Here is a 16,965-nt window from a genome sequence, read left to right on the forward strand (position 1 = left end):
AGTATAGACAGATATGCTAATATCTGTGCTATGCAGATTCCCAGAATGCTGGTGATGTGTGTGGCCCATCACATCGGGGCCCCAAGGTTCACTCCTAGCCTCTCTTGGTGTACATGTATGAAGGCAAGATGCTAGATTCCTGCAATGATCTCCAGGCAGAGGGCAAAGTCACATGCTCTCCCTGAAGTGGCTGGCTATTTCTTTAGTGAGTCATTAGTGAGGATCCCTGGGAAGGGAGGACCAGGCGTGCCACAGTTGGCACACGAGTGACACACCTTCTCACGGGTGACACACCTTCCTAAACAGGAGGCTTCTGAAACACCAGTCTCGGTTTCTCGGGTATGATGGTTAACTTACATCCCGTTTTGATTCTTATTCTAGAATCTGTTAAGACTTTGAATTAAAAAATAAAATCCAGTCACCGCAGCTTTTATTCCACTAAAGATGACTGAGAAAGAGGTGATAGAATTTTGGAGTATGAGTATATTATCTCTGCCCATTCTTGAATAGATACACAACTTTTATTTTAAATGGAAATAATGAAAATAATATTTTAGTGGGATCCTAAATGGTGCTGTTATACCTGTCTGTATTCTCCCAGGCTTTACCTGCGCTCTACAGAAAGAAATACTATACCAAGGAAAGCTCTTTGTATCAGAAAACTGGATTTGTTTTCATTCCAAGGTCTTTGGAAAAGACACTAAGGTTGGTATGATATTTAGAAAAGAAAGCTAATCCTGCATTTTTATATATTGCACATATAAATTGTTTTTAACTTAACTCTGTTTGTAAATATATCATGATTATGCCTTTACACCAAGTTTCTTTTGCTGTGGTTTCAAAGACTACAGGTTTTCAATGCCCCCAGATGATGTTAACTTCCCTCTTTGCCTAAATACCATTGTTAACTGTAGTCCTGGCCCCTGGGGAATCCCAGCAGACCAGGCCGACTCCCAGCCACCCCAAAAAACAACAATAGCAAAAGCTATTGGGGAATATGTTCTCAGTGTGGTTGTACTGGGAAGACAGGTCAGAGCGCTATCTTCAGGGCCTCAACAGTAGCACTGTGGTTCTACCAGGAAAGAGCAGAGGCGAGAGGCAAGGGGGTTGCAGTGGCCATGATCTTGCTCAGGTCCTGGTCGAGTTGATCTTTGTCCTGGGCTGGTCTTGTCTTGCAGTCTTGTCTTGTCAGCACCAACAAAATCATGGCTGGGGGCAGAAAGGGCAGTTTCAATATCCATCATAAGATGTTATCTCTCAGACCTGGAATTTAAGATAACTGAGGGGAAGAATAACTCAGAGACAAACAGGTCAGAGAGAGAGAAAATGGAGTCAAGGATTGAGTCCTCCCTTCAGCATGCTCACTCGTTTCCTTATACAAGCACAATGTCCCTCTCCCCTAGATACCCTTTGCCCAAATGTCACCAGAAACACTCCAAGAGTGTTTCATATGAGAAGGTGATACAATTTCTTTCAAAGGCATTCATTAAAACCAAAACCCTTTGTGTAAGAAATGTTAAACTTTACACCATATTCAGACCAACAAAGAGGAGACCTGCACATGAAGCACATTCTCAGCAGCAAGGGCAGCACTTAGACCTCCTCTGGAGGAGTCTCATACCCACTTCCCCAAGGACTCTCTGATACTGAGCCTTTTCATTCTCATTAAACACAGATTCAGGGAGCAGAGGTGCGTGACACTTGAGCATAAATGAGAATAACCTGAGGAAATTGGCAGTTTGCCCGCGGCACCGCCTTCTAAACCTGCAGTGTAGGAAGAGAAGAGATAATCCCCTCCTGATGACATCCTTGCCTTCGAGCATGGTGTTACATCACAGTTCACTCAGGCCACCAGAGTAAGAAGTCAACAAAAACATCTTCTTGGGTTGCATGACAGTGAGTTTTCAGTCACTCTGATTCATGATGATGAATAAGCAGTCTCTATACCCAGGAAGTAGGCTGATGATAAACTTTTTTATTTGAGTTGATTTGCTTCTTTAAAAATATTTTCCTGAAAGCCTCTGGCACGTGTATAGAGACCACTCAACAAATACAATGGAAACTTTCTTTTTTTGGCATTAGGTATAGACAAGCATACTACTCTTCAGGTAAAACATGGGTTTTTTTGTATTCTTTCTTTATTTTTTTTTAATATTTACTTTTTAGTTTTAGGTGGACACAATATCTTTTATTTTATTTTTTATGTGGTGCTGCTGAGAATCGAACCCAGTGCCTCACACATGCTAGGCGAGCACACTACCACTTGAGCCACATCCCCAGCCCCTTCCTTCTTTATTTTGTAGAGACACATTTAAATAAGCAAATTTTGGTTTGAGGTATTATCTGAATCAATATAACACAAAGCAATATTAAGCAGTATCTCACCATAAGGTCTAGATTTCTGAATTATGAAAACTCATGGATTTGGGAAAGAGATTATATAGTACCATTCAGTGTGGTAAAGGTAGTACTCAGAAGTTCAGGGAGAGCCAACATCTCTGAGCAGAGAAGCAAGGGTTAAAGATATTCATGGACCAAGACAGTCCTCAGTTAGAGATGGAAGAATGAAGAAAGGTAGTAAATGCAGTTTCAAGCTAATACTATTCTGCAATGGCTTTAAAAACCCTACTTCTACCTAACAGAGAAATGATAAAAAGAAGGTAAAACCCTGGGTGTTTAAAGATGCAGACTCTTGGGGATTGTTTTTGCATATGCTCTGTCTAACTTACAGAGGCAGAAGATTAAAAATTAGCAGGGAGTGGGAATAAGAACCATAATAGTGAGTCATATGCTTCTTCCTCTCTGATGAGTATCAAAAGAGATCTGGGCTTCCGAGATGTTACAGAATCTCCTCACTGTCAATAGAAGTCCAGCATGTTCCAATATGAACTGAAGACACCCAGATAATTTGCTCTCGGAAGGGGAACTTTCTAAGCACCCTGCCGTGGAAAAATGTTAATAAAGTTAGCCTTAATTTAATCAGAACCTTGTCGTCGGCCAGTCTCTATTTCAGACACTAGTAAAATTAGCATGCATGTATCAAGTTCCATTTGGTCTCACTGAAAAGTAATTTCAGCTTCGTTTCACAAATGCTGTGGAGTTGTAATTTTGCACTCATGATTGAAAACTCCTTAAGGGTGTTCAGTGCCTTAGAAAAATCTAAATTTATAGTCCCTTGTCACTGTGTGTTTGCACTGCTGCTCAAAAACCAAATTGGACTCATTTTGATATCATCATTAATCTTCATAGGTCTTCAAATTCAGTTTTCCCAAAGGTATCCCAATTTACAACTGCAGAATTACCTCCTATTTTTAAAATTTTTTGTGGGTAGAGTTCTTTGGCAAAAGAGCTTTGATAAAATACCTAATTTGGATTAGTTCCTCATTCCTCCTTAGTCTTCTTGACTGGAACTTGGCAGGGCAATAAGTCAGCGCATCTCATAAACCCAAATGTGAATGCAAAGATTCAAAATTAAAAGTTTGTTTTCCTTCCTCAAGCTGGTAGTACTAACACAATGCCTCCTCTTTCCTGTCAACCTTGTTGATCTCTTTTGGAATAAATGAAGCATTTTAACAAAACACATGTTCAGGCAAGCACACAGACCTATGGAGGGAGTGACATCATTTTCTTTTAACCATTCCTGTGTGACTCTATTATTCAGGGATCAAAGTGATATGATCTATTCTTCTTTGTAACCAAATGAGGTTGGGAGGATATAACAAGATATCCAGAGTGCCTAGTGTTCTTTGCACCATCTCGTACATTCTTATAGCACAATGTATTGAAAAGAACCCACATTTCAGATCAATTCAGTTCAGATTTCACCTTTGTAACCTTCTCTATGTAGGACCTCAAGCAAGTCATGTACCTCTCTAAACAAATTTCATTATAAGATACCAACTTTATAGTCTTATCGTAATTAAATGACATTCCCATCTGGTAAACAGGTGTTAATAATGACAGCTTCTACAGTTTTGTCATTTTTATTAGAACCAGAGGTGAATTTATATTTCACCAATGTATGTTTATTTTTGTAGTTTTGGGTTCTAATAAATTTATTTTTTGGTTCTAATTTAAAAAATCCTAATGTCATGAGACAAATGAGGAAATGGATGGAAATTTTTATCTGATACTGGCCTTTTTCCATATATTTCCATATTATATTTCACATTTAAGTCATGGAAAATTCTATAGACAAGTCTATCTCCAATGCATGGATCAGGAAACAGGCCCAGAGTAGAAAGTTTGTAAGACTGAGGGAGTCATGCAGAACTGAATAACCCTGATTCTGCAGTGATTTCTCTACTGCACTGGCATTCTTGAATTTTGTCCCCACCCACACATGCCCTGCACAGAGGGGAGTGGGGCATGTGGAAGTTAACCCAAAGCAGGTGACCACATCTTGGAACTTCTTGGGCTCTAATAAATGAAAATGAATGTAATTTTTATATTCTATTCCCCGTGTCTAAAGAGAAAAGTTTCCCAGTAAGACCTTCAGTAGAATTGTTGGTCCAGATTTGTCCTCTGGCTTTATAAACACCAGTTTGAAGAGTTCAGGTGGCACCATCCATACTATTCTTTTTTTGGTTGGGGGGAGGGGTTACCAGGAATTGAACTCAAAGCACTCAACCACTGAGCCACATCCCCAGTTCTATTGTGTATTTTATTTAGAGACAGGTCTCACTGAGTTGCTTAGTGCCTCACCATTGCTGAAGCTGGCTTTGAACTCAAGATCCTCCTGTCTCAGCCTCCCGAGCCACTGGGATTACAGGTGTGTGCCACCACGCCTGACTCATACCACTTTGTAAGATTCACTTTTATTTTTCTTTTGGTACAGGGGGACTGAACCCAGGAATGCTGTCTCACTAAGTTGCTGAGGGTCTCACTAAATTGCTGAGAAGATTCACTTTTCTTCATGAAGTCTAGGGAGCTTGATGCTGGTGTTGATTTCCTTATTTATCTTTTCTCCCCATTTTTCCTTTAATGTGTAGATTTGAAGTGCTCTTGTGTGAAGTCTAAACCAGTGCTAACTTCCTGAATCTGTTTCAGATCTCTATTCCGGCATTCTCAGTAACCCTAATAAAGAAAACCAAAACTGCTCTTCTGGTGCCAAATGCCCTGATTATAGCAACAGTCACAGACAAGGTGAGTACTCCTGCAGAGCATGAGCACTTTTGCTTTATCCTCCTGCTCTGGGCTCTGTTGCCTTCCAGGCTTCTTGCCAAGGACAGAGACCTGGGACTGTAAATATCATCATCTCCTACAGTGAAGCTGGAGATTTTCTATAAGACTAAATTTAAAAATTATAGCCTAGGGAAATTATGTTATATTTCTCCCCCGCAAAATGATTTATTCTAATGTAATTGTTCCCAATTTTTTGAATTTCCTACTGACTTAACTATACTTGCTTGACCAAGGTCAAAAAAGTTAAATTCTTTCCCAACTTCCCTTTCCTTAACAATTGTTCAGTCAGACAAAACTGAAATATTCAATTCCTTTAATATTACTAGAAAAAATAATGACAGCGGCCTTGCTGATAGGGGAGGCAGGTGACACTGAAGAGTCTCTAGGAGGGGGTTGGCCAGCCTTCTCATAACCAGTTAGGTGCCTCCCCAGAGTCATCCCAAATGCATGAAACCTGTACCTGCTCCACAATTATAGCTTTGGGATCAGTTCCCACCCCTTTTTGCTACCAGGTGCTTGGACAACCTCTCTTCTATCAAGAAATTCTAGAGCTACTGTTGATTCCTGGGCTATCCTAGACACATGCAACCAGAAATATTCCCATTCGAGGTGGTAATAATTCATGGACTAGGCATCACTCAGTGGTAGAGAGTTTGCCTGAGGCCCTGGGTTCAATCCCAGCACCACAAAGAGAGAGGGTGGAGGAGGGAAAGAGAGAATGGTATTTATTTCAGCTTGACAGGAGAGAGGAAATGGAGAAGTTCGGTTACTTGTTTTTTACTTGAAATTCTTTTTTAATCTCTTACCTACCATATTTATGAAAACACATAGCTATATTCCACTTCTCACCATACTAGATAACTTATGGGAAGATAAAAAGAGGCAATTCTGATGAGCTAGCAAATAAGTTAATATATCTGTTTTGAGATTTTAAAAAATACTAACAGCTAACTGGCATTAGTATCCCTCACACATCAAATGCTTTCTTTGTATTTTCTCATTTATTCCACGCTACCAACCTATGAGGCAAGAATGCTTGAGCAGCTTTCCCCAAAATCACCCACTTGGTAAATATCAAAGCCAAAATTTACAACTGAATCTAATGCCAGAACCCACAGTGTTAACTACTTTGGAATATAATAAATACTTACTTGGAAATGACATCAAGTTTTCTTGATGAAAGAGAGGGATCATCACAAAGTCATACAAAGGGGATCTGAAAAGATTCAGTGGCTCAGATAGATGGAGAAAAGTGAGTTTTTATATTTTGCGAATATCCCATTTATGGTATAACTTTCCTTATGTCATTTGTCTCCAGCTTATTTGCCTGGCTCTGATTTTACTCTTTTCCCATAACTCACTTATAAGCAACCACTAGAAAAATCTCCATATTTGTACAGGGAAGAATCTGGAAATGGTGTGAAAAAGAACTGGCCTATTAGAGTTGCTGGGAAGTTTTCAGAGGAAATCTAGGTCAGGGCAGAGAAAGTGGACCCAGGGGAATTGTTAAATACCTTTAAACACAAAAACAAAACTGGAGTGGGAGAGACTTTAAAGAGGATCTAGCAGATACCACTGGTCTTTTCTGAATGTCTAGGCCCGTTGCTCTCTGAGCTTTTGGGGGGCACCTATGTCAGAATTTTGGAGCCCTACATTTCTTTATTATTCTTAAATTGAGTCTAGAAGTTTTATTGTTATGGGGGAGGTAATACTTGCTTTATTCCTTATACTTGTTTTATTATTTATTTAAATGAAGTAAAATTTGAATGTTTGGGTAAGGGGGATGGTTTGTGTCATTTGAAAACAAATATATACAGCTGCTTATTTGAACTCTGAACTCATGCTTCTCATAATGGAGTCTCTGTTAATACTTATTCCCTTTTGTTTTTCAGTACATATTTGTCTCCTTACTCTCCAGAGATTCAACTTACAAACTGCTAAAATCTGTGTGTGGGCACTTGGAAGTAAGTATGACCATCCTGAGTTTCTATAGCTGCCTTTCTTCTCTCTTGCCTCTGGTTGCCTATAATTGATCTGGATTTTCATTTTGTTCCAATAATTTCAGAATGTAAGTGTTGGTAGCAGCCCCATTCAGTCTTCTGGTGAAAATTTTTTCCAAGCAGACCGTCCTTCATCTCTGCCCCTGGTAAGTTGCCTACATAACTATCTTCAGGCAAAAGAAAGGGAGTGTGTTCCATAATTACTGTGTGCGTACACCATGGCCAGGGTGTGGGAGGAGCTTAGGACCTCAGAGTTTGAGGCAGAGCTGAAGCAGATTCTTCCAGATCTGTCTCTGGAAGAAGAGGGACACACTGGAAACCATAACTTTTTTCTAGTAATTGAAGAGTTCTGTAAAACAAATGAAACATGATAATAAGCTGTCTTAGTGAGTTTCTGGTCACCACGGAAATACATAAGGACTGGCTTTGTTTGCTTGTTTGTTTTTTTTTTTGTTTTTTTTTTTTTGGTGGAGGGTGGTAAGTGCTCTACAACTGAGCTATATATACCATTAGCATGGTTTTAAAGGGATTTGCAAATCTATTTGAAGCAGGGCATAAGTCATCCCACAAATGTGTTCTATATTCAAAGCACCATACCAGTGTATACTATAAGAAAACTGGAAAAATCAAAATTAATTCAGGGCTTCTCTCCCATCGGGAGGTGAGAGTAGGCATCCCTTTTTGCTGAGTAGCCTTGTTTTTCTGCCTCAGACATGTGGAGAGAAAGCTAATTCTTGTCTTCATCGGCTTGACAGCATAGAAAAGAAAATGAGGCAAACTCAGAAATGAATGAAAGAAAACTATAATGCCCAAGTAACAGGTAGACATTATTTGGTTCCTTTAGAATTTGTTGACTGTAGGGTAAATCTCTAGTGGGAAATAACTCCCTTTTGTACAAGGTTTGTACCTCTAATGGAATATAATGTTTCCCCAAAGAGTACAGTGTCATACAAGTAATTATTCCCAAATCTGTTATTCTTATATATTTGCATTTAGTGAAGCAGTATGATCCCATAGTTTCAATACCTCCTACAAATCTTCCTGTACAGAATTTTTTTAAGGAGTAGTAGAATTTTTTCTTAAGGAGTAGTAGAATGTTCATATAAAAACTATTACAAGAGTGTTTATAGCAGTATTATTCATGACAGACAAAAAGTAGGGAGAAACCCCTAATGTCCTTCAGCTAACTAATAGATTTTTTTTTAATGTGGTGTATACATACAGTGGAATATTATTCAGCCATAACAAAGAAATGAAGTGTTGATATGTACAACCAAATGGGTGGCAAGTGAAAACAAAATGCTTAATCAAAGAAGTCAGACACACACAAGGTCATGTATTGTATGATTACAGTTACAGATGTTCCTCAACTTATGGTGGGGTTCCATCCCTAGAAACCCATCATAAATTGAAAACATCATAAGTCAAAAATTCATTCACTATGCCTAGCTCACTGAACATCAGGGCTTACCAGTGGAGTACACCACAGAGTATCCATTGTTTTCCCTTATGGTCACTTGGCTGACCAAGAGCTTCTGCTCTCTGCAACTCCAGCTTCACAAGAGATTATTATAGAGTATATTACTAGGCTAGAGAAAGATCAAAATTCAAAATCTGACATATAGTTTCTACTGAATGTGAATTGCTCTCACACTGTCACAAAGTCAAAAACTTGTGAGTCAGGGACCCTCTGCCTCTGAAATGTGTCAAACAGGCAGACCCATAGGCACAGAAATTAAGTCAGATATTAACAGGGAGTGGGAGGAGAGAGAAATTGGTAGTGACTGCTGGTGGGTATGGGCTTTCATTGGGGAGGACTATTCTGGAATGATGGTTGCACAACCTCGTGAATATTCTAAGAACCACTGAATTGCATATTTTAAATTATGTTGTGAATTTTATCTCAATTTTTTAAGGATCTATCTTTTACAAAAAGTAATGGGAAGCATTGCAAAACACAATTAGATGTGATTTGAAATCCAGCAAGCCTGGCTTCAGATCCGGGCTCCACCCATCATGTGATGTCATCAGGCAAGCTCCTGCACTGCTCAGTCTTCTCATCCACTAAAATGCCCACATCACCATGTGGTTAGGAGCAGTAAATGCAATCATGTATGCGAGGAACTTTGCATACAGCCTGATAACACTCTAGGCATTCAATAGATCATGATGAACTTGAAGAGATTTATTTTTTCAGTTTTCGTTCCCCTATAAATTCTTGTGTAAAATACAAATGAATGTTGAGATGACCAAAAGAGGCAAGTTCAAGGCAAAAGGTTGGTGATTTGCTTGCAAGAGGAGTCTCTTCTTCATCTGGCAGCTAACTAAAATGTTAAAAGCTCAGCCTAATTATACCTCAGCTGGGACATTTTAATGATCCCACTTATCTCTGTAGTTCCAAGTACTTTGGAGGAGTCCAAGGAATGCAAACTGAAACATCTCTGCCTTTTCCCTTACTCCTCTATCATCTCCCTATAATTTAAATTTTACATTACTGACCTTATTTTGATCAGTTGAGGGAAGGAAAAAAGCTGAAACTTTCATTTTATGGTTTACTTTCTAAAGTCATTTTTCCTTCTGTTTTTAACATCTTTTAAAAAAACTATAATTTAGTAATACCTCTCTGCATATTCAAACTTGGATTTAGAGCTTTCTATCCACTCTTTTCTCCTCTGTATGTCTATAGCACTCAGTTTTTTCTCATTACAAAGTGCTAATGAGAATTCTTCAGTTTTACACTGGAAGCTTTCCAAATCATTAGCATTCCAGCTTTTTTTTTTTTCCTTAGACATTTGCCTCAAACAAGTTGGCCACTGTTGTGGACAGAATGCTAACTGCCCAGAAGAATCTCAGTTTCAGTAACCAGATACTCTGATCTCTTAGGAAAATCCCAGTAGTGTGGGGTAATCCATCCTTCTTTTCCGTATTTTATGGGTCAGGCCTAATGGAGATGGCCACAAGTCACAAAAGCCTGCCTGTTTAATGAGGAAAAATTGGCCTCTCTTCCTTTCATTGTCTCCCTCAGGATTTCAATGATGAATTCTCAGATGTGGATGGAGTGGTTCGACAGAGAAGTCAAGACATGGAAGGATACAGCAGTTCTGGTTCTCAAACCCCGGAGTCTGAGAACTCTCGAGGTCTGGCAGATCTTTGTTTCTTAACTAAAATTGATTCCCCACTAAACTCTCTCATTCTCCCCATAGAAAGAGACAAAAAAAAAAAAAAAAAAAAGCCCACCTTGTCGTCCTAGTTAACAGTTGCAAAGGGAATCTGAAAGGGAGCAACTTGAAAGTTTAAGGGAAAGGAATTACCTAAGTGGTCAAAGTCCATTTCCCTTTATGCATTTAACAAATGTCTCTTAAATGGACATAATATTAGCATGGTGGAGGAAAATCAGCATGTAGTATTATCATACTTCTTATTTCAGTGATAGCATTAATTGCTATAGACAAATTTCCCTTGCAAATTGGCGGGATGACAACAGGCTGTCCTTATATTGTTTTATTACTTGTTTGCTTGAGCATTGGATTTCCATCACCAGCCACTTCACCCAACTTATGAGAAGATCCATTTATGTACTCGGCCATTATACAGGTTAAGAGCGCTTTGCTTTGTAGTTGATCCTGTGTTTTTAAATACATTGGGGAGAAAACTGATCCAGTTCCACTTTGACTTGGTAGATTTCCATGTGACAGAATCCCAGACAGTTCTGAACGTCTCCAAGGGAGAAGCAAAACCAACTCGGGCAGATGCCCATGTCAACAGAACTCCTGAAGGAAAAGTCAAAAGTCTCCCTGCACATGGTAAAAAGTAGAGTTGGGGGGAGAGGGGTTGTTTGTTTATTTTGTTTAAAGGGGAGGAGATTTCTGTTTGTAACCTTTAAAATATCTCATTGTCTTACTTGATCCCTACATAGTCCCTCCCTCATCATTGTAGGTTTTTGCATTTTAATTCTCTCTTGTTCATGAAGCAACCAGTACCCAGTTATGCATTGTACTCTGGGTGGGGGGGACAAAGCTGAATTAGTCTTCATGGAGACCACTTCATTCTTTTGAATACTTTGAGATTATGATCCAAATATTGGTGGTAAATGCAAATCATTGAATTGGTTCTTGTTTACTAATCTTCTAATAACTGGTCACCAGTTATGCTGGCATGAGAGCAAGGATGGTGTTCTGTTGTTCTCCATTGATCCCAACTCAATACTTGACCCAAAGAAGGCTCTCAGTGAACATGTGTTGGATGAAACATTTTAGAAACAATTGAAACTACTGGTTAAAGTGACAACTAAAAGGCTTCAGTTAATATTTTTCTCTGATGTCTTTTCCCTGGGAATGAGCACCTGTCTCCAGGATCTTTTCCCCACTGGGACATTGCCTAATGAAGGAAGTATGCCACGGTGTCAAATTGTTGCTTTTCTGGTTTCCACCCAACAGGTCTGTCAGAAAACATTGGAATTTTGCATAAAGTGAAGTCCCAGAAATGTCCGGCTCTCCACCATATTCTTATATTTTATGCAATTGTGTAAGTAAATGTATTTACTCTGAGTGATTTAAGCAAATGATTCAATTCTCTCAAGGAAAAACCTCTTCACATTGCCAAGAGCCATTGTGAATCTTTGTTGTATTTGTCTCTAATGGGACCCAAACATTTTGTCTGACAATTTCTGTCCCCTACATTGACGTTGTTTGGTTTCTTAAGCATAGGTTACATTTTCATAATGATTGTACCAAATTCAGCAGAGAACTAAGTTCTGAATAGACACCATTCCTTGGAACATTGTTCTATAAATTACAAAGTATCTTTTTCTTGTTGTTTTTCCGTCTGTTCCCTGTCCTCTGAAGAAAGGACAAGACATCTTCAAAATGTGAAGAAAAGACAATACATCTTCAAAATGACTTTTCCCTCTCCTAAAAACGCAGGCATTGACTTTTTAAACAGCTTCCAGTCTGTAACCAGTCCTTCTGAAAATAGCATGGTCCAATTCTAAGCTGTTCCTCACAATAAAGAGAACATGCCCAGTCTGGTTTCCAGATAAAGCAAGGGATTTGTGAGTCACTGGGGAGCAGACTAGGCACTCTCTGCCCAGACTCCTCCAGTAGAGGGAGGAGGAACACTGGCTTGATGGTCCAGCCTGGGTCTGACCTTGAACAGTCTTATTAAAATGTCCATCATTTGCAATTTGAGGGACTAGGGCTTTAGTCTTTTTAAGTCTCCTTCTGGCCATGAAGTTTCATGACAAGCATCAACCTATTTTTTAAATGTTTTTATTAGTTGTTGATGGACTTTTATTTTTATTTATTTTATATATGATGCTGAGAATCAAACGCAGTGCCTCACACATGCTAGGCAGGCAGTCTACCACTGAGCCATAACCCCAGCCCCAAGCATCGACCTGTTTTTTAAAATGATCTTTTGAACACCTCTTTAGCCAAGTTGTTTTAGAAAATGCTTTGCTCCAGCATTCAAATTGGCTCTGAGTTTATTGTTTTTTGAATATTAGATCCTGGCCATTAACCTGCTGGAAATTGCTCTTTATCTCTTTCCAGTGCCTGTGCCCTAATCATCTCGACCTTCTACATGAGATACAGAATTAACACTCTGGAGGAGCGACTGGGGTCACTAACGTCCTTCGTGGATACCCACAGTACCGAGTAAGACGCTTCCTCTAGCTGACCTCTGCTGGCTGTTCAGATTAGCATAATAATTGACCCAAGCTTGGCAACCTCCTTAGCAAACATTCACTGAGAATGCATTCTGTATGATACTTTTAAGGATATAAAAAGTCAAGAGGTAGGAGGTTCCTAGGGATGAATGACCTAACCCTGCACTGTTCTCGAGTTACTATACTGTTGCCAGTAATATGGCAAGAAACGCACCTAAGTTCACATTGTCTTGCTCTATGATTCCAAGAGTCGGTTGTGACCTTGGCCTGTTTATTAACCTATACAAGTTTATCTTCATAAAATGGCAGTGAGTCAGGACATTGTAAAAGAAAAACAATGCAAGTAACTCAGCACATTTCATCATGTCTAAATCTTTAACCAATTTGTTTACAAAACTCCCAACAACTATAGAATCATACGACTAGTAATTAGTTGACTATGTCTGTGAAGATTTTTCATTCAATCCTTTTTGACATGTCTGACCAAATAAATCTGTTCAGACATAGTATTCTTTCCTCAAGTAAAATAGAATCATTCTTTCAGATTAGAAAGCATACTTTTAGCTCGAGTTTTAAAAGTAGAGGTTGTCCTTGGGGCTGGGGATGTGGCTCAAGCGGTAGCGCGCTCGCCTGGCATGCGTGCGGCCCGGGTTCGATCCTCAGCACCACATACAAACAAAGATGTTGTGTCCACCGAAAACTAAAAAAATAAATTAATTAATTTAAAAAAAAAAAAAGTAGAGGTAGTCCTTAACAAATTACCTGCCATATACAAGAATCTCTATTAGAATGGATATATACAGATACAAATACAAACAGATTATCTTCATTATATTTTTACCATAATCTGATGAGAGGGTTGTTATTTCCATTTTACAGATGAGAAAACTGAGGCTCAGAAATAATTAGCTTACGGGACTGGAGCTGTGGCTCAGTGGTAGAGCACTTGCCTAGCATGTGTGAGGCACTGGGTTCAATTCTCAGCACCACATATAAATAAATGAATAAAATAAAAAGAAATAATTAACCTAATGTCTCACTGTTTATAGTAAAACCAGGATTCAAATGCAGATCTACAAAATTACAAAGATAGGCTTCTCAGTCTATCAGTGGCTCTTAAACCTTAAGATGCCTCAAAATCATCTTCAGGGCTTGTTCAAACAGATTGAAGGATCCATCCAAGAGTTTTTCATGCAATAGGCCTGGGATGGCACTTCCCAATTGATGCTGATGGTGCTGGTCTATAATCAACACTTTGAGAATTGCTGTGTATACCATTCTAGGGCCTTCTTTACTCTTTAAGTTACCTAAAGACCTTCTGTGGCTTACTATATGCTGGTCTACAGGTTATTTTTGAGCCACAGTTTACATTTGAACCAATATATTATAGAAGCCTAATAAATAGTTCGGAATAGATTCATAATCTGCCCTTACTCTCTCACCTGTTCAAATGTTAACAGAATTAGAGGCATAGTGACTCCAGATTATTATAGGCTATTAGTTCACTATTACATAAGAAGAAGTTGGTTCAATTAGAAAAATAGATCTCATGTCCTATTATCATTTAATAAACTTGGTGATAATCAGTGGGGAATTCCACTAACAAATTGAATATTCATTCATTCAACTTTCAAAATAATCAATCCAGGAGGAAATAAGAACCTGAAAAATACCCTTCAATGGAAAAAAATCACAAAGATCGCTTGTGACATGTGGTCAGGGAACAGCATGGTGGGAAGGTGTGTTGACACAGCCCTATTCCAGGACCCAAGCTGCCCCAGGTCCTTTGTCCAGAGGGATCCATCTGTGCTGCCGGGCAGCTGAATCCACATGTGAATTTTCCTCTTCCATTGCTGAAGAGCCATCCTTGTGAATCCATGCATATTGCCAGCTTTGTTAGCATGTTAGCATCCTGTGATGCTGGCTCTGCTCATCCCCATATCCCTAGCCCAGGGATGAGAACACCTGCTACTCAGAGTCTCATGTTGGTAAGTCACTTTTCCAGGCCTCAGATCCCTCACCTAAAAAAATCAAGGATTGAGATCATGTTTCCATGGGTCAAGGATGAAGAATATTGACATCTTTCTTAAGATTTAAATAATTGTCCATAACTTACCAAGTCCCTCTATCTTAAAAACAGCACCTATGTAAAATAAATTGGACCAGTCACCACCATCCAAAAACTGAACAGCGCCAATTAAATCACAACTAAGAAATGTAGAGTGGATACAGATTATGGTTCTTAACTTGATTGTGAAAATCTCATAAACAGCTTTAGATCATCTCTCTAAGAAAAATGTATTTACTGTACTTCTCCAAATTTCCTATGGTGTTAACAACTAAAGGACCCCAGAGTAAGAGCCATGCCCAAAATAGTCAAATGGTAAATATTGGACACCTGTTATGATGGTATGACAAGTCTCAAGGAAGGAACCAAAAACTCTCAGACTTGAATGGAAATTTGATTAATGAGATAGACATTTCTAAACTTTCTCCCATTTGAAAAAAAAAAAAATCTGTGTATTACTGAGTTAGCAATAAGCCTTACAAATGTATGCTGTGGTAGGGAAAGAAAGGATGTTAGGAGTTAATAAAAGGAGTCTAAGAAACCATGTACTTGAAAATAATGGTCTGATTTTTGTTAGGAAGCCAAGGCACAACTCATTCCCTTGAACAAAAATAGCTTAAAAGATTTTCAGCTGAGCTTGTGAGAATTAATTTCCTAAATACCTAGTCTGGAGGTGGGGATTACTGCAGGGCCTTTCTGATATTAACAAGTGAAATGCTCCCTCTCTCCTATTATAGCCTAGTTTGCCACTCAAATTGAAAATGGATTCATTCCACTTCTCTCTTTGCCCTCCCTGCTAATAATTTTTCTCTTTGTTTTTACAGACAGATAGCACCATCCAGCCTGGGATCACAAGTACAATTAAATGTGGAGGTCCTCTGCCAAGAACTTTCAGCTAACATAGTGAAGTTAGAAAAGGTGACCCATTTTCTTCATGGTAGTTTCCATCAATTGCCATGGGCCAGGGTTTACACACTCACACAACTCAGTCTGCAGAAAACCTAAATGACCAAACCTGGCAGGGGAGCGGGGGGCAGGGGTTTACAAAGTAAATATGGAAAAATACTTTTTATTTCCATAATGGAAATACATATATATATATTTTTTTACTTTTTTTTTTTTAGTTGTAGATGGACATAAACCTTTATTTTATTTATTTATTTTTATGTGGTGCTGAGGATCGAACCCAGTGCCTCGTACATGCAAGACATTCACTCTACCACTGAGCCACAACCCCAGCCCCCAAGAAACAGGTTTTAATCTCATTTTCCTTTAAATACATGGTTTCCCTTGGTCTTTCTTTTGTTTTCTCCTTGATTAGACATATTTCTCTGTGCCATAGGACTCAATGGAAAGTGACCACTGACACTAGGCATGGTAGGGAGTCAACTGAGACAATTGACCAGTCCCACCACCACCTAGGCTGATTCTTGCCATACATAAAATATTGCATTAGGTCACTGTCTGTTAGAGAAGGTACAAGTTTTATTACCTTGCTCAAGGTGATACACTAGAAAGTTGACTGGGGACCTACATTTTGAAACTGGTCTGATTGCGAAGTTGTGCTTAGAAACTTTCTCTCCTAGGGGCTGGGATTGGGGCTCAGTGGTATAGCATGTGTTCAGCATGTAAGAAGCCCTGGATTCAATCTCTTGGACAAGACAAACAGAGGCATATATCAGTTAATTGATATATTAGTCAAGCAAGCAGCCCTAGGCTTTATTGCTTCTCAGAATCCAGACCTTGACTTTGTAGATGAGGCCACTGATGTACCTCTACCTCTAATAATATCTTCCCAGGGCAAATCTGTCATTAGCTTGTGGCATTCTTGGAAGACGATGGGAGAGTGAACAAGGAGAAACAACATGCTAGAAAAATCCCAGAATTAAACCTAATAAACAGGTCTTTCAGCATTTGTGTCCCTTCCCATTTCTTTCTTTCTTTCTTTCTTTCTTTCTTTCTTTCTTTCTTTCTTTCTTTTTCTTTCTAATCTTAATCCTTAAGGAAAGGTGTAGAGTGAAAAATCAAGTGTTTGCTTAGAACTGTGA

The 16,965-nt window shown here is 38.9% G+C and overlaps 1 protein-coding gene across 4 annotated transcripts in view; it reads left to right on the forward strand.

The window, feature by feature from the left end:
* Window positions 1-16,965, forward strand: part of Gramd2b (GRAM domain containing 2B) — a 125,159-nt gene that overhangs the window by 103,957 nt on the left and 4,237 nt on the right. For all 4 annotated transcript variants that reach the window (XM_046460243.1, XM_046460244.2, XM_046460246.2 and 1 more), the window contains 9 exons: window positions 602-705; window positions 5,050-5,145; window positions 7,077-7,148; window positions 7,250-7,330; window positions 10,210-10,321; window positions 10,865-10,987; window positions 11,621-11,708; window positions 12,734-12,838; window positions 15,742-15,835. In XM_046460243.1, the coding sequence (XP_046316199.1) occupies window positions 602-705; window positions 5,050-5,145; window positions 7,077-7,148; window positions 7,250-7,330; window positions 10,210-10,321; window positions 10,865-10,987; window positions 11,621-11,708; window positions 12,734-12,838; window positions 15,742-15,835 (875 nt within the window). The remainder of the gene's footprint in view (window positions 1-601; window positions 706-5,049; window positions 5,146-7,076; window positions 7,149-7,249; window positions 7,331-10,209; window positions 10,322-10,864; window positions 10,988-11,620; window positions 11,709-12,733; window positions 12,839-15,741; window positions 15,836-16,965) is intronic.

Source organism: Marmota monax, unplaced genomic scaffold (assembly GCF_021218885.2).
Source record: "Marmota monax isolate L192 unplaced genomic scaffold, Marmota_monax_Labrador192_F-V1.1 WCK01_AAM20220418_F8-fsc00006, whole genome shotgun sequence".
NCBI classification, from domain to species: domain Eukaryota; kingdom Metazoa; phylum Chordata; class Mammalia; order Rodentia; family Sciuridae; genus Marmota; species Marmota monax.